The following is a 24,112-nucleotide window of genomic DNA, read 5'->3' on the forward strand; positions in this document are numbered from 1 at the left end:
TTTGAAGATAAAGTCAGGCAGACCTGGGTTTAAATCTAGTCTCTCTACTTACTAGCTGTATGTACAGGACAAGTTTCTTAACTTCATTGAGCTTTGGTTTCCTCATTATGTCTCAAACACTTTTTAAGTGCCTTCTATTGCCAGGTACTGTACTAGGCATAAGAGATACACTATTGAATAAAATAACAAGGCCCTGCTCTTAAGAGCTCATTATACTCTGTCTCTTAAATCAATATAATAACTTCTTAAGGTTGTCTGAAGATTAAATGAGATCATGCAGGGGCGCCTGGCTGGCTCAGTCTGTAGAGCATATGACTCTTGATCTTTGGGTTGTAACTTTGAGCCCTATGAGGGGTGTAGAGATTAATTAAAAATAAATCTTTAAAAAAATAAATCAATAAAAAATAATTGAGGTGATGTATATCTCCTACCATGGGAAGCACTCAATAAATGTTAATTAATATTAATAAACCAAGGCAAATGAGACATGGTTGCTGCTCTCAAGGAACTCACTGGTCAGGAACATGGACTTGTAAAAAAAAAATTTATAGGGGTACCTCGGTGGCTCAGCTAAGTGTCCCACTATGGCTCAGGTCATGATCTTGTGGTTCATGGGTTCAAGACTCGTGTTGGGCCCTGTGCTCATGGCCCACAGCCTGGAACCTGCTTCAGATTCTGTGTACCCCTCTCTCTTTGCCCCTCCCCTGCTTACATTCTGTCGTTCTCTCTCTCTCTCAAAAATAAACATTAAAAAAATTTTAGGGAGAGGAGGCAAGATGGCAGAGAAATCGGGAGCTCTGTGCATGTCCCTCGCCCCCATCTCTCAAACAGAGAAGGCCTGAAGCCATAGGACGCTAAACCGCAGGAGTTTGGGAGGAAAAGAGACATAGTACATTGGGAAGGCAACTTCATAGAGCTACCTCAAAAAACAAGCTAAAGTACACATGGTGGAGAGTCCCAAATACCACTACAAGTAGGGAAATAAAATAACCAAACAACAAGAGAGACCAAGAGACACCATTAAAAGAACACTTCCTGGACAGTCAATGAGACTTCTTTAATATAGCAGTACTCGCAGGTGCAGAGCACATAACAAGCTTTTAAAGCTAACAAGCAACAGAAAGGTAGCCAAAATGATGAAATGGAAGAACTCTCCTCCAAAGAAATCCCAGGAAGAAATGACAGCTAAACAGATGCTCAAAACAGATATAAGCAACATAACTGAACAAGAATTTAGAACAATAGTCATAAAATTAATTGCTGGGCTTGAAAAAGTCATGGAAGACATCAGAGAAGCTATTGCTACAAAGACTATGGAGCTTAAAAATAGTTGTGATAAATTAAAAACTGCTATAAATGAGGTGCATAATAAAATGGAGGTATTCAATGCTCTGATTGAAGAGGCAGAGAGGAGAATAGGTGAATTAGAAGACACAATGATAGAAAAGAGGAAGCCAAGAAAAATAGAGATAAACTGATCCAGGAACACAAATGGAGAGTTTGAGAGCTGAGTAATACAATCAAACAGAACAATATCCCTATCATAGGAATTCCAGAAGATGAAGAGAGAGAAAAAGGCACTGAAGGGGTACTTGAACAAAGTATAGCTCAGAATACCCCCAATCTGGCGAGGGAAACAGACATTGAAATCCAGGAGGCACAGGGAACTCCCCTCAGATGTAACTTGAATCGATCTTCTGCATGACATATCATAGTGAAACTGGCAAAACATAAAGACAAAGAGAATTCTGAAAGCAGCTGGGGATAAAAGGGCCCTAACATACAAACGCAGACCTATCAGAGTAGTTACAGACCTATCTATTGAAATTTGGCAGGCCAGAAAGGAATGGCAGGAGATCTTCAATGTGATGAACAGAAAAATTTGCAGCCAAGAATTCTCTATCCAGCAAGCCTGCCATTCAGAATAGAAGGAGAGATAAAAGTCTTCCCAAATAAACAAATCTGAAAGAATTCGTCACCACTAAACCAGTCTTACAAGAAATCTTGAGGCGGCCTCTATTAGGGAAATGTTGCAAGGAATGCAAGGTACCAAAGACATCACCACAAGCATGAATGCTACAAAGAACACAATGACTCTAAACCCATATTTTTCAATAATAACACTGAATGTAAATGGACTAAATGTTCCAATCAAAAGACATAGGGTAGGAGAATGGATAAAAAAAAAAATCCATATATTTGCTGTCTACAAGAGACTCATTTTAGGCCTGAGGACACCTTCAGATTGAAAGTAAGGGGATGGAGGTATATCTATCATGCTACTGGAAGTCAAAAGAAAGCTGGAGTAGCCATACTTATATCAGACAAACTGGACTTTAAAGTAAAGGCAGTAACAAGGGATGAAGAAGGGCATTATATAATAATTACAGGGTCTATCCATCAGGAAGAGCTAACAATTATAAGTGTCTATGCACTGAATATGGGAGCACCCAAATACATAAAATGATTAATCACAAACAGAAACAATCTTATGGATAAGAATTATAGCAGGGGACTTTAATACTCTACTTACAGCAATGGATAGATCAACTAGACAGAAAATCACTAAAGAAACAATGGACTTGAATGATACATTGGACCAGATGGATTTGACAGATCTATTTAGAACTTTACATCCTGAGGCTATGCAATTTGCTTTCTTCTCAAGTGCGCATGGCACATTTTCCAAGGTAGGTCACATACTGGGGCAGAAAGCAGCCCCCAATAAATATAAAAGAATTGAGATCATACCATGCACATTTTCAGATCACAATGCTATGAAACTTGAAATCAACCACAGGAAAAAGTCTGGAAAACCTCCAAATACATAGAGGTTAAAGAACACTGTACTAAAGAACAAATAGACCAATCAAGCAATTAGAGAAGAAATCTAAAAATATATGGAAACAAATGAAAATATAACTATCCAAACTCTTTGGGATGTGGCAAAGGCGGTCCTAAGAGGAAAGTACATTGCACTTCAGGCCTATTTCAAGAAACTGGAAAAAGCGCAAATACAAACTCTAACAGTGCACCTAAAGGAACTAGAAGGAGAGCAACAAGAGCACCCCAAACCCAGCAGGAGAAGACAAATAATAAAATTCAGGGCGGAAATAAACAATATAGAAACCAAAAAAACAGATCAATGAAACCAAGAGTTGGCTTTTTTGAAAAAGTTGATAAACCTCTAGCCAGCCTTCTCAAAAAGAAGAGAGAGAGCACCCAAATAGACAAAACCATGAATGATCTGGAGTTATTACAACCAATCCCTCAGAAATACAATCAATCATCAGGGAGTACTATTTGAAAAATTATATGCCAATAAATTGGACAACTTATAAGAAATGGACAAATTCCTAAACACACACACACTACTAAATTTCCCAAAGGAAGAGATAGAAAATCTGAACAGACCCATTACTAGTGAAGAAATTGAATCAGTTATCAAAAACTCACAACAAATAAGAGACCTGGGCCAGATGGCTTCCCTGGGGAATTCTANAGATACTTGCAAATCAAATTCAACTGCACATAGAAAGAATTATCCACCAAGATCAAGTGGGATTCATTCCTGGGTTACGGGGGTCGTTCAATATTCACAAGTCAATCAGTGTGATACGTCACATTAACAAGAGAAAAGATAAAAACCATATGATCCTGTTGAGAGATGCTGAAAAAGCATTTGACAAAATACAGCATCCCTTCTTAATAAAGACCCTCGAGAAAGTCGGGATAGAAGGAAANGCTGATGGGGTGTTGGAGAGGGGAAGGGGCGGTGATGGGCATGGAGGAGGGCACTTGTGGGGATGAGCACTGGGTGTTATATGGAAACCAACTTGACAATAAACTATGAAAGAAAAAGAATTTTAAACATTTATTGTATATATGTCTCATAATATGTAAAAGCAGTGCTTACGTAGACAAGGCTGCAATCTGTCTGTGTGGATGCCTCAGAATAGGGCTACAAAATACATTGTTACATATAGTTAAATTATTTCTTCCTCTAATACTGAAAAACAAAGATAGGGAAGATGGCCCACAATATTTCTTACTATTTGTAAAGCTTTATTTGAAGAAGCCTTTGCCTCAAATTCTTATCTAGAATATCCTATGCTGATCTGTTAAGTAATTAGAATTGATTTTTTTCTTTTTAAGTAAGCTCTACACTCAACATGGGGCTTGAACTCACAGCCTTGAGACCAAGAGTCATGTGCTTTACCAACCCACCCAGCCAGGCACCCCAGAATTGATATTTTTTATTTGTACTTAATAGCTTAAAAAATTTATCCCTAATTAGTTCTGGGTATCATTCTTAAGAAAAGAATTCTGCTTTTTCTTAGAATCTCCTGTTTGTCCAAGTTTGTAGAGTATCACTCATTCTTTCATATCACTGTTGATATGAAAAAAGACTTAGAAAAATTGTTTTGAAATTTGCAATTGGAAAAATTGTTTTGGGATTTGTGACAAAATTTATAGTAAGTTTCAAGATCCTAAAAATAAATGGAAATGGAGGGAAGAACAATGTTATCTACAGGAGCTCTGGCTTGAGTGTTTGGAATCTCGATTTCTTAACAATTTGATTTCCTGTAGTTTGGAATCTTGTAGTTCTTTTTTTGTTTTTGTTTCTTAGTGTTTATTTATTTTTGAGAGAGAGACAAAGTACAAGCAGGAGGTAGGTAGAGAGAGAGAGGGAGACACAGAATCCAAAGCAGGATACAGGCTCCAGCTGTCAGCACAGAGCCTGACATTGAGTTTGAACCCATGAACCATGAAATCATGGCCCAAGCCGAAGTCAGATGCTTAACCGACTGAATCACCCATGCGCCCCGGAATCTCAGATTTCTTGACACTTTGTTATCTGTGGACAAATTTCTTGCTGTGCCTATTCTTCAATTTCCTCATCTATAAAATATTTAAGACAAGGAGAGATGTTATTTCACAAGGATAATATAAAAATGATATATAAGGAAAAGCACAAGGCAATAAATATAATATGACAATAAAAGTACATATGAAGAAGTAAGATGACACAGGTAAGTTTCTGCCTGACAATCCCAGAAAGCTTCTGAAAGGAGGTATTTGAGTAGGGCCTAGAGGGAGATGTGGGGCTATACCGTTAGAAGGAAAGAGTTAATAAACACTGTAAAAGCCAGGAGGGTTATCTTGCTAACCAGATTAGCTTCCCTGAGGAAGAGAGTACTGATAACAGTTCTACTTTGCTGTATTAAATCCAAAGTGATCCAGACATCTCCAAAAGAGAGCCAGATGTTATTTATTTAATATGATGGCCTTGCAAAGGGTAATAATAAAATCATATGCCTGCCATATTCAGTAGAAATACTAATATATCTTAAGAAAACATGAAAAAAAGTATATATGAAAATAGATTAAAAGAACTTTTAAGAAGATAGTAAACCCTCTTAAAGCTAATTGATAAGTCAGTAATTAAATATCTCAGATGAGATCTCATCTGTTATCTCAAAGAGTACTGTTGCTTAAAATCTCCCTGCCAAAGTAAATGTCTCCTAGAGATTATTTCTAGACATGACATGTCAGTATTTTACTACTCTCCCTTCTAATTTGACCCTCAAGGTTTGTAGGAAACAACACACTATATATATTAAGCAGATAACTTAAGCAAATAACTGTTATTTAAATTTTGTTTTGTTTGTGCCATTTTATTACAAATTAGGGATGTAAGGAAATCACTATGTAAGCACATTTGGAAAAGAAGCAAAAGAAGCTGACATTTTTGATCATCTGCTTTGTACTGAGTATTATACATTCTTTCATACAGTTTATATAGATTGACTTAAGTATCATCTTACTAAATGTCAACAAGTCTATATAGAAATTACCATCTTCATTTTATAGGTGAGATATAACTGAGAGAAAGGTTAAGTGACTGGTCCATTGTTTCTCACCAAGTTACTAGCAGAGCTGGAAATTGAACCAGGTCTGTTTTCTTCCAAAGCCCATATTCCTTCCATGGTATGATGATGCCCCTGTAGCAGATTACTTTGGAATTCAATTTATTTTCATAAAGATCCATTTTTAAAAGAATGAAAATAATTTTAGGTGAAAATTACAAGAAGCAAACAAGTATGTACTCTATTTTTTTTAGTTAAAAATGACTAATATTAGAATATGCATAGAGAAAAGTTGTGAAGGTCATGTGGCTACCTCTAGCTGCAAGAGAGACAGACAAATCAAACATATATATAGCTGGACTACTGTTGACCAGATAAAATGTCTTCTTTAAAGACAAAAAAAAGAGAGGGGTCAATACTGAGTAGGTCACTAGCAAGGTCTGTCACAGATCATAGGAGAAAATAAAAATATATGGGGTAGACATGTTTGTGGAAAGAAGAAAATTAATCTGGAAAAGCACCATTGCACTGCCAGATTATAGGTTCTTCCTTATCCATTATTTAATGTGTTTAACATACTCCCTGAAGAATCCATTCCCTTTCCTTCTGTATAATGATTATTCATAAATCTGTTTCTTCAGCTCAGATATTTTCTTCTGATTTAGACGCAGATCTCTAACTTCTGCTAGAGATCTCTACATGGATATATCAATGGCACTTCAAACTCTGAACCTATCTAGAAATGAAATCACCATTTTTTCTCTCCAGTATTTCTTCTCTTCCTGTATTCCCTAACACAAGGAACAATTTCACCATGGACCCTAACTGCTAGTCATAAACTAGGCCATCATTGACTTTCCAAACTCTTCCTAACTTCCCATATCAAATTGATTATCAGTCTAAGCCCTAAATATCTCTCTAATCTGTCCATTTCTCTCCATTCCGCTGATAGATAGCACCCTGTTTCAGATCCCATCGCTCACCTAGGTTACTGTAATACCTTGTCATTCGTTTGTTTTCCATCAGTCTTGTCTCCCTCTAATTCATTCTCCACCCAGCAAGAGGGATAACTTTCTAATACACAAGTGATCATGTTGCACTGTTGCTGAAACTTCCATTGACTTCCCTTTGCTTTTAGGATAAAATTCAACTCTTTATCGTGACCTGAAAAGCCAGTTTAACCTTTGCTTACCTTTCTGACTTCATTTTTCCCACTCTTCACTCCAAAAGTATATTCTAGACATCCTTACTTTCTTCTAGCCCCCAGAATATAAGCTATGCAAGTTATTTTCTTCCAGCTTCTCTTAATAATATTTCAGTTATTATTAATGATGCTTTTCCTAATGCTTCAATTATAAAATGAAAAATCAGGGGCGCCTGGGTGGCTCGGTTGGGCGTCCGACTTCAGCTCAGGTCATGATCTCGCGGTTTGTGAGTTTGAGCCTTGCATTGGATTCTGTGTTGACGGCTAGCTCAGAGCCTGGAGCCTCCTTCAGATTCTGTATCTCCCTCTCTCTGTGACCGCCCCCTGCTCACACTGTCTCTCTCTCTCTCTCTCTCTCTCTTTCTCTCAGAAATAAATAAAACATTTAAAAAAGTTTTTTTATTTTTTTATTTTTTCTTTTTTTTTCTTTTTTTACTGTTTTATTATTATTATTTTTTTATGTACCCATCGTCTATTTATTAAAGTTATCAATTCGTGGAAAAAAATTTTTTTAATAAAAACAATGAAAGACTCCATAAAAGTCTTTATCTGCCAAAATCTAGATTAGGTGGCTTTTGTATGTGCTTACAAAGTATTCTGTACAGTTCTTGTCAGATAATTAAATATTACATTTTTAATTGCCTGATTACTTATCTCTTTTCACACTAGATTTTAATTGCTGTGAGGGCAGGGATCATTGCCTTTCTGGTTCACCATTAGAGCACTGTGGCTGCAGTTACAGATTCAAGCTGGTAGTCAGCCTCTAATTGCCTTTAATTTATGCTGTGTTTACTTAGCTCTGTAGAGGGATACAAGGTGGAGAATACAGCAGCTATAACATTTTCATCTCATCAGGAGATCCAGAGCTACTTATATACACAGATTCTTTTGCCCTTTCAACCACCTAAGTTTTGCACAGCTGCCAGCGATGAGAGCTAAGTGTAGGGGAGGTTATTGTAAGACATAGAAGCTACAGCCCCTTTTTGTTACCATTCTTTTTTTATTTAATTAATTTTTTTTTTCTTTTTGTCTTCAGAGAAAGTACAACCAGGGGAGAAGGGAGGAGGGAGGGACAGAGAGAGAGAGAGAGAGAGAGAGAGAGAATCCTAGAATAGAACACTCAGTGCAGAGCCCTACACAAGGCTCAATCCCACCACCCTGAGATTATGACCTGAGCCAGATTCCAGAGTTGGACCTGGCACTCTTCCTACCATTCTTTACAATGGTACCTTTGATACTGTTCTCATGCAGACCCCAAGCTTCCAACCTAGGTGCAGTCCTTCACAACCAAAGCAGACATAACATTTTCCGTTTATCTTAACCATTGTATTCAAGGATGGGAGACTGAAGTCATTCTTAACCAGACCTACCTACATCAGGCAATGCTTGATATTAACCCTTTACTCCACACCATTATATCCCCATGGTCTAGTACAATGCTCAGTAAATATTTGTTGTCTTCTACTGTCATAGAGAGACCACAAGTAATAGACAGGAGTCATATCAAGGCCTTATCAAAGAGTCTACCTGAAACATCAAGATATGGGAAGGTTGAAAGTGAAAATACGAAAAAGTATATACCGTGCAAACACTAAGCATTATTTTGTTATATGTATATGTGGTATAGCTGTTTTATTATCAGACAAAACAGAGTTTAAGGAAAAAGCATTTCTGTTGTTAAGAGGAGATTACTTCTTACTATTAAAAATATTCAATTCATCAGAAAATTATGATAATTTAAATTTGTATCTAATACATATAATGTCTCAAGTATATAATGCAAAACTGTCAGAACTAAAAAACCAAACAAATCTATAATCTTAGGTGATTTTAATGCATACCTTTCCGTAAGTAATAGAGGATATAAAAAATTTAAACAGCATGATTAAGAAACCTGACCCATGAGTCAAATGTAAAATACTGTATCCAACAATTGGAAAAACACATTTTTTCAAGCTTTTAGAGAACATTTACAAAAATTGACCATATACTTGCCCATATACCATCTTAACTTCCAAAGGATTAGAATAAGAATATTAGAATAAGAATATAATTTCAGACTATAATGCAATTATGTCAAATATAAGTAATATTAATAACCCACTGATCAAACAAAACCACAGAAATTGGAAAATATTTTGAACTGAATCATAATGAAAGTAAATACATATTAAAACTTGTAGGACTTGGCAAAATTAATACTTGGAGAGAAATATCTAGCCTTAAGACATATATACAAAAAAAAAAAAAAGCCAAAAAGGGAATTTTGGCATGTATTTCAAGAAACTGGGAAAGATAAAAAGCAAAAATGAATACAACAGAAAACAAATATACTACTGAGAAAATCAGCAGAGCCATTAAGTTGCTTCTTGAAAAGACAAATAAAGTTAACATATCCTTGGTGAATTTCATCAAGAAGGGAAAAAGAAAAGCACAAATAATATCAGAAGTGGAAGGGGGATATCACATAAAATCCTAGAGTCATTAAAAAGTTAATATTATGAGGAACTTTATGCCAATTAATTTAAAATTGTATTTTTTTAAGTGGACAGATTTCTAGAAGAAGTATAACTTGCAGAAACTTGTAAAGAATAGAAAATCTGGGGACACATATGTGGTTCAGTCAGTTAAGCACCTGACTCTTGATTTCAGGTCAAGTCATAATCTCATGGTTCATGGGTTCGAGCCACATGTTGGGCTCTGCACTGACAATGTGGATCATGCTTGGGATTCTCTCCCTCCCTCTCTGCTCCTCCCATACGCTCTCTCTCTCTTAATATCTCTCCCTCTCTCTCAAAATAAATAAACTTAAAAAATAAAAAGGAATCTTTCTAACCTTAAAAAAAGAATAGAAAATCTGAATTGCTTTATAGCCATTAAAAGTAATTGAATCAATAGTCAGAAATCTTCTCACAAATATAACTCCACTAGAATGTTCTACCACACAGTAAAAGAAGAAATAATTCTGACCTTAAACAGATTCTCATAGAGAACAGGAAAGGAGAGCTACTCTCCTAACTCCTGTATGAGGCTAGCAAGAGCTGAATAAAAGAGTTAAGATTAGTTAGGTAAAGGTCCTAAGCAAAATATTTGCAAACCAAATCCAAAAAAAAGAAGAAAAAGAAGAAAGAGAAAAGAAAAAGAAGGATAAAGCATCATGCCTAAATTGGATGTATCCCAGGAAGATGAAGTTGGGTAGACTATTAACTAGTATCAGAAAATCATATTAAAAGATTAAATGAGAAAAAATATATAATTATCTCAAGAAATGCAGAAAAAGTATTTGATAAAATGTTGATTTATTATTTTTAAAAACCCTTAGAGCAAATCAGAAATATAAAAGGCCTTTTTAATCTGATGAAGAGAATTAAAAAAAAATTTTTAGGCCTACAGCCAGTATTACACTTAGTGATGAACCATTGAAATCTTTCCCTTTGAGATCAAGTGTGAGATAGCAATGCTTGTTATTAGTATTTCTTTTCATATTGTACTGGAGGGTTTGGCCCATTTAGGCAGGAAAAAATAAATGATTAACAGGATAAAAAAATTCACAAATGATACACAAAGGTATACATAGAAAATCTAAAGAATCTACAGATAAATTAATAGAATTTGAAGAGACTTTATAAAGCAAAACCAGGGGTGCCTGGGTGGCTCAGTCAGTTGAGCATCCAACTTCAGCTCAGGTCATGGTCTCACGGTTCGTGGGCTCAAGCCCCGCTTCAGGCTCTGTGCTGATAGCTAGTTCAGAGCCTGGTGCCTGTCTAGGATTCTGTGTCTCCCTCTCTCTCTAATCCTCCCCTGCTCATGCTCTCTCTCTCCCTCTCTCTCTCTCTCTCTCTCAGAAATAAATAAAACATTTAAAAAAATTTTTTTTAAAAAGCAAAATCATATGATACAAAAACAGTATACAAAAAATGGTTGTATAGCAGAAAATATTTCTGGAAGTAGTACTAAAAGTAATCATCTAAAAATATGAGGTACCTGCATGGTTAAAACAGAATAATGACCAACACACTTTTTGAGCCCCTATATACCCCATATAAACGAGTGTCAGTTAATATTGCCAGAAAGGGACAGAAAACAATAGAACCTCAGTGCCTAGTGGTATTACAGATCAGGATTAAATGATTAACAAAGAGTATTTTGTGGAAATTGTGGTATATATCTCTGTTCCTAGGATACATTATGAGTTTATAGAATGTCTGAAGGTTGGATTTTTATCTTTATGTCTCTGTTCTGTCCTTGGCTTGTTCACATCCTTGAAATGTGTCTAAAGGATTAAATTTCTTTCTCAGGGTTCATTGGTNTAAAGTAATAATCTAAAAATATGAGGTACCTTGGAATAAATCTAACAAATCTAACATAATTGTTGAAATATATTTGAAGACATTAAAGAGTTCCTAAATAAATGGATAATATTACAATTATTATAAGACACAGGCAATAGTAATCATTTATCTTAAAATTAAGAGTTTGCATTCATCAAAAGACGTCATCAGAGTGAAAACATAATGCTATAGAGTGGATTAAGATATTGGCAAACCATATGACCAAGCAAAGACTAGTATATATAAAGACCTTCTACAAACCAATAAAAATAGAAGACCCAATTGAAAAAAGGAGAAGAGATTTTAAGAGTGCTTCATAAAAGATTATATCCAAATGATCAATAAACATGTGAAATGGAATAGTCATCACTGAAATAAAAATTATAAACACATTGAGATGCTACTAGAAACCCAACAGAATAGCTAAAATAAAAAAGACTAAAGTATCAAGTGCTCACTGATAAGGATGTTTGGCAACCATCATACACTGTTGGTGAGAGTATTAATTGGTGTAACCACTTTGGAAAACAGTTTGTATAAGCCACTAAAATTGAATTTATGTATACTCTGATCCAGCAGTTTGGTTCCTAGGTTTATGTTCAATAGAAATCTCTGGACATGTACACCAAAAATATATATTAAAATGTTTATAGCTGGGTTATTATAGATAACTGAAGTTGGACCCCAATATCCAGTGGCAGTAGAATGGATATATAAAATAGGCATATTCAGTGCAGTGGGAAAAATTATCTTCAACAAATGATGTTGGGTAAAAATGGACAGCTACATGCCTAGGAATGAAACTGGACCACTTTCTACACCATACACAAAACTCAAAATGGATCAAAGACCTAACTATGAGACTTGAAACCATAAAAATCCTAGAAGAGATCACAGGCAGTAATTTCTCTGACATTGTCCATAGCAACATTTTTCAAAATATGTGTCCTAAGGCAGGGGAGACTGTTGGGACTACATCAAAATAAAATGTTGCGCAACAAAGGAAACCATCAATAAAACAAAAAGACAACCTACTGAATGGGAAAAGATTTTTTTTAATCTTTTTAAAACTTTTCTTTAATGTTTATTTATTTTGAGAGAGACAGAGATAGAGTGGGCATAGAGTAGGGGCAGAGATAGAGACACACACACAGAATCTGAAGCAGGCTCCAGGCTCTGAGCTGTCAGCACAGAGCTGGACATGGGGTTTGAACCTCGATCATGAGATCATGACCTGAGCTGAAGTCAGACTCTTAACTGACTGAGCCACCCAGGTGCCCTGGAAAATATGTTTTCAGATGACATATCCAATAAAGGGCTAATGTCCAAGTATAAAGAATTTACAAACTCAACACCAAAAAACCACCCAAATAATCCAGTTTAAAAATGGGCAGAAGGCACAAACAGACATTTCTCCAAAGACATAAATGGCCAACAGACACATGAAAAGATGTTCAACATCACTCATTATCAGGGAAATAGAAATCAGAACCACAATGAGGTACCATTTCATCCCTGTCATTATGATTAAATTCAAAATACAAGAAACAAAAAGTGTTGGCAAGTACATGGAAAAGAAATCCTTATGCACTGTTGGTGGGAATGCAAACTGGCGGAACCTCCTCAGAGATTACGAACAGAATTACTATATGTTCCAAAAAATAAAAATAAAAGAATTATTATATGATCCAGTAATTTCATTACTGAGTATTTACCCAAAGAAAATGAAAACACTAATTTGAAAATATATATGTACCTCTATGTTTATTGCAGCATTATTTACAAAAACTGAATTATGGAAGCAGCCTAAGTGTCCATCTATAGATGAATGGATAAAGAAGTGATATATATATGTATATATGTGTGTGTATATGTACATATATATTTATGTATGTACGTATAATGGAATATTATTCAGCCATAAAAAGGAATAAAATATTGCCATTTGCAACAACATGAGTAGGCCTAGAGGGTATAATGCTAAGTAAAATAAGTCAGAGAAAGACAAATACCATATGATTTCATGTGGAATTTAAAAAGCAAAACAAATTTAAAAAAAAAAGAAAGAAACAAGAAACAGATTCTTTACTATAGAGCACAAACTGACAGTTACAGAGGGGAGCAAGGATGGGTGAAATAGGTGAAGCAGATTAAGAGTACATTTATCATGATAAGCATCAGATAATGTGTAGAACTGTTGAATCACTGTATTATACACTTGAAACTAATGTAACTGTCAGTTATACTGGAATTTTTTTTTAAGTAACTATTTGGAGACAGTACCTTGAAAGAGATAATTAAGGTAAAATGAGGTCATTGGACAGGCCCTAATCCAATATGACCAGTGTCATTATAAAGAGAGATTAAGACACAGTTATACACAGTAGAAGATCATATGAAGACATCAGAAAAAGGTGGCCATGGACAAGCCAGCAAGAGTCCCGCAGAGAGACTCTGACAAGTTTGCTGGCACCTTGATCTTGGATTTCTACCCTCCAAAACTATAAGGAAATAAATATCTGTTGTTTAAACAAAAAAAAAACCCCACCTAAAAAGTACTTTTTTGACATAATTATTACCTATTTAATACACAGATCCCTCACTATTAAAATATTATAATCAGGAAAACTAAAATATGCTTATTAAAATAATATTAATGTTATTAAATATTAAATATATTAAATTTATTTTTAATTTTAAACATTTTAAATAAAACATTCATAGTCTAGATATTTTTCAGATCATATAAATCTTGCACCTTTTAAATAATTAAAACATTTTGATTGTAATTATTAAATGATTTTAATTAATTATTAAATATTAATAAGTTATTAAATAGAAATGAAATGCATATTAAATAGCAGTGAAAACTAACATACAGCTCATGTTACAAGTTGAATGAGGCTCATAAACATAATGAGTAAAGGAAGCTTGACATATATTGGAGGGTTCCATTTATAATGAGGTTCAAAACAGGCAAAATTAAACTCTAATGTTAGAAGTCAGAATAGTGGTACACCTTGGGGAAGAGAGGATTTAAGGTTTGAGAGTGGTATTGAGGTTGATTTAGGGACAGAGTTCTGTTTTTTTACTTACAAATTCAAAAAGTACAGAGGTACTTATTTTGTGATAATCATCAAACCATATTTATCTTTTGAGCACTTGTGTGTTATATTTCAATTTTTAAAGTTTTTTAAAGTTAAAAAAAAGTAACAATATAATGAGAAACAACCAAATGAAAAAATAGGTTTGAACAACAGAGGACATCAAACAGCCAGTAAACATAATAAGTGTTCAACCTGTAACCAGGGAAATATGTGTTAAAAACCACATAGATTGACAAAAATTTAGATATCTGACTATATCATATGTTGGTAAGTATGTGGCACAAAAGAAACACACATTGGTTGGTGTAAAATTTGGTAAAACCACCTTGGAAAACAGTTTGTCTTTTTAAGTTATTTTAATAATACATATAACCTCTAACCTGGCAGTTACACTCCTAGGTACATATCCTAGATAAACGTGTATACATGTGCAGTAGGATTTGTAAAAATGTTCATAGAAGTGAAAACTGGAAATAACCCAAAAATGTTCAACATAAAAATGGGTAAATAAGTTGTAGTATTGTAATCCAGTTAAATAGTATGTAATATACAAAATGAATAAAATATGGCTACATACAGAGTGTAACTGAATCTTAAGAGACAAGATGAAAATAAATGTATGCATTATTCTATTGTAAATTAAAATTCTTTCTATAAAAAAAACAATCAGGCAGAAATGAAAAATGTAATATCTTAAGATTCAAAACCAACTGGATGTAATGACCATAAGGATAGAAGAAGCAGAGGAGCAAATAAGTGAAAGAGAAGATAGAATTATGGGAAATAATGAAGCTCAACAAAAAAGAGAAAGCAGAATGATCATGAGAGTAGACTTAGAAAACTCAGTGACTCCAAACATAGTAACATTCCTATCATAGGAGTCTCAGAAGGAGAGAGAGGAAAGGGGGAAGAAGGCTTATTTGAGGAAATAATAACAAAAAACTTTCCATTAAAATAAAAAAAACAAAGAATATTTAAGAATTCATATTTAGGAGACCAGTTTAAGTTAGTAAATATGTAGAGAAAAGCAAAAAAGTGTTTATTGTAAAAGTCAAGAGAGTGGTTTCCTCCAAGGAGGTAGTGAGGGGTTTGGACTGCGAAGAGACACATGCAGTATTTCTGGAGTGCTAATGTCTTCCATACTTTTCTCAAGCCCAACAAGCATTATGATTCTTGCTTTAAATTCTGCATCAGGAAGAATATTAATTTTATCTGTTTTGATTAGATCTCTGGCTGTGACTTTGTTCTTTCTTTTGGGATGAATTCCTCCATCTTGGCATTTTGTCCAGGTCTCTCTCTTCTGTGTGGTAGAAATCTTGTTATGTCCTGCTCCTTTGAGTAATGGCTTTATGAAGAATAAGTCATGTAACGTGCAGGGCCTGGCACTTTAGGAAGTGTCTCTGGTGTGTGTTGCGTGCACTCTGCTGCTGTGTTTTGGCTGGTCTGTCCCTCAGTTGTCTCTAGATGCTTTCCTTGCCTGCAGTAGACAGTGTTTGGTCCTTGGCCAGATTTTATGGTGAGTTTTAACTAGGTGTGTTCTGTTCTGCTTGTTAAATGATACCTGATGCTATTTCCACTAGAACAGAAGCTTTGCAGAATGCTGTAGTCAGTAGATGTGTGTGTGGGAGTTTGTGCTGGTCTTCAAGGAAGAGGCCTGCCGTGCTGGTCCGTAAGCACACCTGCCCAAGAAGAGCATTACCAGTGGAGCACAGAGGAGTGAGACCTGGGGTAAGCGGTAGGCAGCTAGTGTTGGTGCTGTGCTCTTTACTAAAGTTGATTTATGCTAAGGGGCGGGGGAAGGAAATGGTGCGAGCCAGTTCCTTGGTCCCCAGGGAGGGGAGGCCACCCTTGCTGCTCTCAGGGAAGCCCTCCCATAAGAATGAATAATTAACCCTCGTGTGTCCTATGTATTTAATAGATCACCATTTTCACGCTGTCTGTCTCTGAGTTGCTTGCCTGCCTGGAACAGCACAGTGCCCTCAGTGCTCCACCATAGCCAAGCCTGCCGACTTTCAAAACCCCAGACTTTAGGACCTGGTGTGTTAGGGACTCATGCTGGTCTTCTGGTGAGAGTGTAATGGCTCCCACATTACACTGGGACTGATGCAGGTTTGACCCAGAAGGGCAGCTGCGCCAGAGCAGGAACAAAGCAACTAAATACCCATTGTCCAGGTTAGCTGCCCACAGCAGGTGTCTGCACCTCTGGTGAGGGGCAGGGGAGTGAAATGGCGCCACCTGGCTCTTTGTCCCCAGAGAGGGAATGCCACCTCTCACAGGTAACGTTCCAAGAAAACAATACAATCACCTCCCCATGTGCCTCAGGTGATCCTCAGATCATGCCTTCTGCCCAGTAGCACTTGCCTGCCATCTCTCCAGGAGCAGGGCAGTACCGTCCTCCAGAATTCCAGTCTTTGAGCACTGCTGATTGCAAAAACCACAAAAATCAGCCCTTCTAGTTTTTCCACCCAATGACTTTGGGAAAGTGTTCTTGTGTGCAATCCTGTGCTTTCTTCTCTATCTCACCTTTCTCTACAACCAGGACTCCCTCCCCTCTGCAGCACCCATGATCCATTTCTCCCCCAAACCACATCTCTGCACGCCCTACCTTCCTCAATGTGGCCTTTTCTCTCTCTCTAGTTGTACAATTTGTTTTATCAGTCCTCAGGTCTGTTTCTTGGGTATTCAGAATGATTTGATAGTTATCTAGCTGTGCTGGAGAGCTGAGACAAGCTATCTTAGCTCCCATTCTGTACACCACATCTTCTTTATCCATTCATCAGTCAGTGGGGACTCGGGCTGTTTCCATAATTGGGCTATGGTAGATAGTGCTGCTGTTAACATTAGGGTCCATGTATCCCTTCAAATTCATTATTTTTGTATCCTTTGGGTAAATACCTAGTGTTACAATTGCTGGATCATAGGATAGTTCTATTTTTAACTTTTTGAGGAAACTCCATGCTGTTTTCCAGAGGGGCTGCACCAGTTGCATTCCCACCAACAGTGCACGAAGGTTCCCTTTACTCCACACCTGTTGTTTCTTTCTCACCACCACCTGTTGTTTCTTATATTGTTGATTTTAGCCATTCTGATGATGAATGATGGTGAGCATCTTTTTATGTGTCTGCTGGTCATCTGTATGTCTTTGGAAAAATGTCTATTCATAGCCTCTTCCCACTTTTAAATTGGATTATTGGGTTTTTGAGTGTGGAGTTCTATAAGTATTTTTATATATTTTGGATACTAACTCTTTATCAAATAACCCTACAATATATATGGAACCTCAAAAGACCCTGAATAGCCAAAGCAACCTTGAAGAAGAAAAGCAAAGCTGGAAGCATTACAAGTCTAGCCTTCAAGTTCTCTTACAAAGCTGTAGCAATCAAAACAATATGCTTCTGGCACAGAAAAGACACATAGATTCAGTGGAACAGAATAAAAAACTCAGAAATGAATCCACAACTGTGTGGTCAATTAATCTTTGGTAAAGCAGGAAAGAATATCCAGTGTGCAAAAAACAGTCTCTTCAACAAATGGTGTTGGGGAAACTGGACCATTTTCTCACACCCTACACAAAAATAAATTCAAAATGGATTAAATACCTAAGTGGGAGACTTGAAACCATAAAAATCCTAGAGGAGAACACAGGCAGTAACCTTTTTGATATCCACAGTAGCAACTTATTTCTAGATAACGTTTTTGGAGGCAAGGGAAACAAAAGCAAAAATAGACTATTGGGACTTCATCAAAATAAAAAGCTTCTGCACAGCAAAGGAGACTGTCAACAACACCGAAAGGCAACCTTTAGATTAGGAGAAAATATTTGCTAAAATTCTGTTCTTTAAATGTAACAAATGATAATAAATGTTTATGTTTTATTGAGCATGCTATTTTGTAGGCAAAATATACTTCCTTTGACAAAGGATAATAATTTTACTGACTTCATTTTTCTTTTCTTATTCAGGTTATGTATGGAATGTTGGTCTTCACATTAGTACTTCGATCTATTTATATTGTTACATGGTGAGTAGTTTGGATTGGATCATCAACACCATGATTAGATTACATTTAGGCAATAAATCTATAGCCTAACTTGAAATAAGACATAAAACATAACACGAGCAGGGATATAGATAGAAAACTATAAACCAACATTTATTGTGGCATAAGGTAAGGAATACTAATTCTTTAAGCAAGTTGTTAACAGGCATTATGTAAAAACAAAAGTTCCAAAATTAATTTGAGGAAAGCTGTGTATGATGGCTTCCTTTTGAATATTTATAATGTACATTAGTATATTGCCTTGAGAAATCCTGTAGTAAAAATAAAAATTGTTTCTCAAGCTACTTAACTCAGAACGTTTTTTACAAAACACTATTCAAGGAATGCTGTTAATGTCTCAAAGAAGCAGTATTCTAGAAAGATGATTTAGGAAATAGCATAATCTTTATAGAGTTTATGAATATTAAGTAATATTCATGTGAGTACCTCCCATGGGTCATGGCCATACAGCAGCAGATGTTCGATAAATAAATAATATGATTTATGGGTTTATTCTGTTTTTTTTCTTTTTTAATTAAGCTTTTTATTTTGAGGTAATTGTAGAATTAACATGCATTATAAGAAATAATAGAGATCTCCTACACCGTTTACCAATTTTCTCCAATGATAATGTCTTGCAAAACTATAGTACAGTATTACAGCCAGGACTTGACATTGACAAAGTCAAGATACAGAACAGTTCCATCATTACAAGGATCCCGTGTTGTCCTTGTATAGCCATACCCACCCTCTCTCACCCCTTGTCCTTAACCCCTGGCAACCACTAGTCTGTCCTTCATTTCTAGATTTTTTAATTTCAAAAATATTATATAAATGGAATCATTTATAACCTTTGGGATTGGTCTTTTGCACTCAGCATAATTCACTGGAGATTAGTGTAAATTGTTGAGTGTATCAGTAGTTCATTCCTTTCTGTTGCTGGGTAGTATTCTGTGCTATGCACGCACCACGGTTTAACCACTGACCTGTTAAATGACATCTGGATTGTTTCTAGTTTTTGACTTATAAGGAATAAAGCTGCTGCGAACATTTGTGTATAGGTTTTTGTACGAATACAAATTTTCACTTCTCTGGAATAAATGTCCAGAGCGGGATTGCCAGGTTGTGTCATGGTTGTATGTTTCGTTTTTCTCAGAATTGCCATACTGTTTTCCAGGTGGGTCTGTCCTTTTAGATTCCTACCAGCAGTGTGTGAACCACCCAGTTTTTCTGCATTCATGCCAGCATTTCGTGTTGTCACTATTTTTTATTTTAGCTATTCTGATAGACAGTCTCTCATTGTGGTTTTAATTCTCATTTCCTAATGTCTAAAGATGAACATATTTTCATGTGTTTATTTGCCATCTGTATATCCTCTTTGTGGAAATATTTGTTCATGTCTTTGCCTGTTTTCTGTTGGTAATGTTTCTCTTTTTTTTCTCCAGTTCAGTTTTAAAAGTTATTTATATATTTTAGATACTAATCCTCCGTCAAATACATAGCTTATAAATATTTTCTCCCTGTCTATACCTTGTCTTTTCTTACTCTTCACAGAGTCTTTCACAAAGCAAAAAAGTTTTTAGTTTTGATGAAGTCCAATTTATCAATTTTTATTTTATGGATCATACTTTTGGTGTCAAATATAGGGACTCAGTCTCTAACCCTAGATTTATTCTGTTTTTTTTTTTCCCTAAAAGTTTTATATAGTTTTACATGTTACATTTGAGTTCATAATTTATTTTTAGTTAATTTTTATGTAAGGTGTGAGGCTTAGGTCGAAGTTCATTTTGTTACCTATAGATGTCCAGCTGCCTCCAGGAACACTGATTGAAAAGACTGTATCTGAAATTTCTCCACTGAACTACTTTTACTCTTTTCTCAAAGGTGATTTGTATATATTTGTGTGGATCTATTTCTGTGTTTTGATTCTCTTACATTGATCTGTGTGTCATCCTTCCACCAATGCCACACTGTCCTGATTACTGTAGCTGTAAAACAACTCTTCAAGTCATACAGACTGATTCCTCTCATTTCTTTTCAAAATTGTTTTAGCTGTTTGGGTTCCTTTCCATATAAACTTTACCATAATACTGTCTATGTTTAAATTTTTGTTGAGATTTTGGTAGGAATTGCATTAAACCTGTGTATCAATTTACAAAGAATTCATGTCTTTGTTATGTTGAGTCTTCCAGTCCATAAACATAGCATGTCCCTCCATTTATTTGGATGGTCTTTGATTTTTTTTTTTTTTTTGGTCAGCATTTTGGAGTTTCAGTTTTTTGAGCAATTGTAAAGGGTATATTATTTTCAAATTTTTGTATTAACCTATTCATTGCTGTTATATAGAAATAAAATATTCTTTATCTTATACTCTGCCACCTTGCTGAACTTAATATTTCTAGAAGACTTGTGTAGATTTCTTGAGATTTGCTGCAAATAGGAACAGTTTATATCATCCTTTCTAATGTATGTGCTTTGGAAATCCTTTTTTGTCTTATTGTTCTGACTAGAACTTCTAAGACTATATTGATTAAGAGTGGGGAGAGCAGATATCCTTGTCTTATTTTTAATTTTAGGGGAAATGCATTCAGTCTTTCACCACTACCTAAGAGCAGTGTTAGCTGTATGGTTTTTATAGATGTTCTTTATCAAGTTGAGGAAATTGCTTAATTTCATGTTTTTTCAGTAACAATTGATTTGATCATATAACTTTTTCCTGTCTGTTAGTGTGATGTTAATACATGGATTAATTTTCAATATTGAACAAACTTTGTAATCTGAATGAACCACACTTAGTCATGGTATAAAATTTTTTATATGTTGTCAAATGATATTTGTTATTATTTTCTTAAGGATTTTTATATCTATAATCATGAAGGATATTGGTTTATAGTTTTATTTATTGTTTCACAGTTCTGGAAGCCAGAAGTCAGAAATCATGGTGTCAGTATCACTGTGATTCCTGTAGGGGAATCCATCCTTACCTCTTTTTATAAAGCTTGACTTTTTTCCACATAATTTCAGTCTTTGTCACGACATGGGACATGGTGTTCTCCTTGTATTTCTGTGTCTTTACATGGCTGTTTTCTTATAAGAACATCATTCATATTGGATTAGGAGCCCACCCTACTCCATTATAATCTCATTGTAAATAATTATATCTGCAATGACCCTATTTCCAAACAAGCTCACATTCTGAGGTACTGGGGCTTAGGACTTCAACATCTTTTTTGAGGAGGAAGATTTTTTCTAATGTTTATTTATTTTTGAGAGAGAGAGAAACAGAGTGTGAACAGGGGAGGGGCAGAGAGAGGGGGGAGACACAGAATCGGAAGCAAGCTCCAGGCTCCGAGCTGTCAGCACAGAGCCCAACATGGGGTTCAATCGAACCCAGGAACAGTGAGATCATGACCTGAGCCAAAGTCGGACGCTTGACCGACTGATCCACCCAGGTACCCAAGGGGGAAAAATTTAGCCCATAGCTGTACTTTTCCCTGCTCAACTTAAAATATGCATTTTGGATTTTTAACCATATCAGACAGTATTATGGTTTTTGCCCTACCATAAAACATAATAGGAGAAACAAAAAGGAGAAGAAAAATGTATTTACTCATATTTTTCTCTTTCCATTTCTCTTTCTTCCTTTCTAACATTCTAAAATTCCTTCTCTCATCATTTCCTTTCTTTTTTATTTTAAAATTTTTTCATGTTTATTTATATATCTTGAGAGAGAGAGAGCACAAGCAGAGGTGGGGCAGAGAGAGAGGGAGAGAGAATCCCAAGCAGGCTCCACACTGTCAGCACAGAGCCCAACACAGGGCTCTATCTCATAAACTGTGAGACCATGACCTGAGCCAAAATCAAGAGAAAGACACTTAACTGACTCAGCCCCCCAGCCATGCCTCATCATTTCATTTCTGTTTAGAAAACTTCCTTGAGGTCCCAGAATCTCTAACCTTCATCTGAAAATGTGTCTTGATTTCTGTTTCATTCCCAGAGGATAATTTTGCTGGATATAGAATTCTAGGTTGACAGTTGTCTTTCAGAACTTGAAAAATGTGCCACTTCCTTCCGGCCTTCAGGTTTTCTGATGAGAAATCCTCTGATTCATATTGGTTTTATCCTGTAGTATAGGCAAGGTATTGCTTCTCTGTCACTCTTTTCAAGACTTTTTTCTTTAGTTTTTAGAAGTTTGTCTATAGTATGTTTTGATATGGATTTCTTTGGGTTTAGCATGTTTGAGTTAGCTCAGCTTCTTGAGTCTGTGGCTTTATAATGCTTTTGTTTGTTTGTTTGGGGGGAGACTTTTTGGCTAAATTTGAAAATTTTCAGCCTTGCCTTCTTCCTTCTCTTCTTCCTGGACACTGATAATATGAATGTTAAATCTTTTGTTTTAGCCCACCTTCTTATGGCCTGATAAGAAAGAAGTATAGACTCCCCCCTCGGTCTTTGCACCATGGATGGAGTTGAGGCTACAGTTTTTTGTGGTATTTGACTATAGAATAGTAGTTACTGTGTAACTTTTCTGCCTTGCTAGGCTGTCTCTTTCCTGGTCATTTGGCTAGAGAGAGCAGGCTTTTAATGGAACTATGTTTTGTCTGTATCTAGTGGCATTTCTGGGTTGCATCTCTAGTTCCAACTTTGGGATATATGAGGCAAAAAGAAAACACATGGAACCTATTGTAGTGTAACTCAGGTCCCAGTCTCTAACCAGTTGGCCTTCTTTCCACCCTTCAGAGTCTTCTTGTGCTTGTTTTTATATAATGTTCAGGATTTTTAATTTATACTTAGTGGGAAGAACAGGGAAAAGGGTGTCTGTTTCATCTTCCCAGAAGCAGGAATCCCTAATTTATTCTGCTTTTAATCTAAGCACCTTAGAGAACTGTGAACAAGCATAAAATACAGTCGTTGCCTTAAATCAAGTCTAATAGATAGGATGCCAATACTTTTAGAAACACAAATGATAGACCTGTAAAAAAAAGTATGCAACAGTGGAAGTCCTAGGAGATAAACCTCTTTCTTCCATCTGCATTGCCACAACTTCTTTCTTTTTTTTTTTCCTTAAATAGTTTATTGTCAAGTTGGCTTACATATAACACCCAGTGCTCATCCCAACAAGTGCCCTCCTCCATGCACAGCTTCTTTCTTATATTTCCATTTGGTGATTATTTCATTTAATACTGTTCATCGTTTACATATCTGCTTTGCCTATCTAGATTATAAGTTTCCTCTGGTCTTAGCTGAAACTCAGGATAGTGCTTATCAGTAAAGATTTTTTAAAATCAGGTTGAGGGACACCTGGGTGGCTCAGTTGGTTAAGTGTCTGACTTCAGCTCAGGTCATGATGTCGTGGTTCGTGGGTTCAAGCCTCGTATTGAGCTCTTTGCTGACAGCTCAGAGCCTAGAGCCTGCTTCGAATTCTGTGTCTCCCTCTCTCTCTGCCCCTCCTCTGTTCCGTGATCTCTCTCTCTCTCAAAGATAAAATAAACCTTAAAAATTTTTTAAATCAGGTGGAAACTCTAGAACTTGTTTTGTTTTTTTACTATGTCTGACAAGATATAT

At 35.8% G+C, this 24,112-nt stretch overlaps 1 protein-coding gene across 1 annotated transcript in view; it reads left to right on the forward strand.

Annotated features, from left to right (window-relative positions):
- The window catches only part of ACER3 (alkaline ceramidase 3), a 120,099-nt gene that overhangs the window by 75,243 nt on the left and 20,744 nt on the right, over positions 1–24,112 (forward strand). Inside the window, exon 6 of the mRNA XM_077767526.1 lies at positions 18,474–18,532. Coding sequence (XP_077623652.1) covers positions 18,474–18,532 — 59 coding nt within the window. The remainder of the gene's footprint in view (positions 1–18,473; positions 18,533–24,112) is intronic.

Source organism: Crocuta crocuta, unplaced genomic scaffold (genome assembly GCF_008692635.1).
Source record: "Crocuta crocuta isolate KB4526 unplaced genomic scaffold, BGI_CrCroc_1.0 scaffold561, whole genome shotgun sequence".
NCBI classification, from domain to species: Eukaryota; Metazoa; Chordata; class Mammalia; order Carnivora; family Hyaenidae; genus Crocuta; species Crocuta crocuta.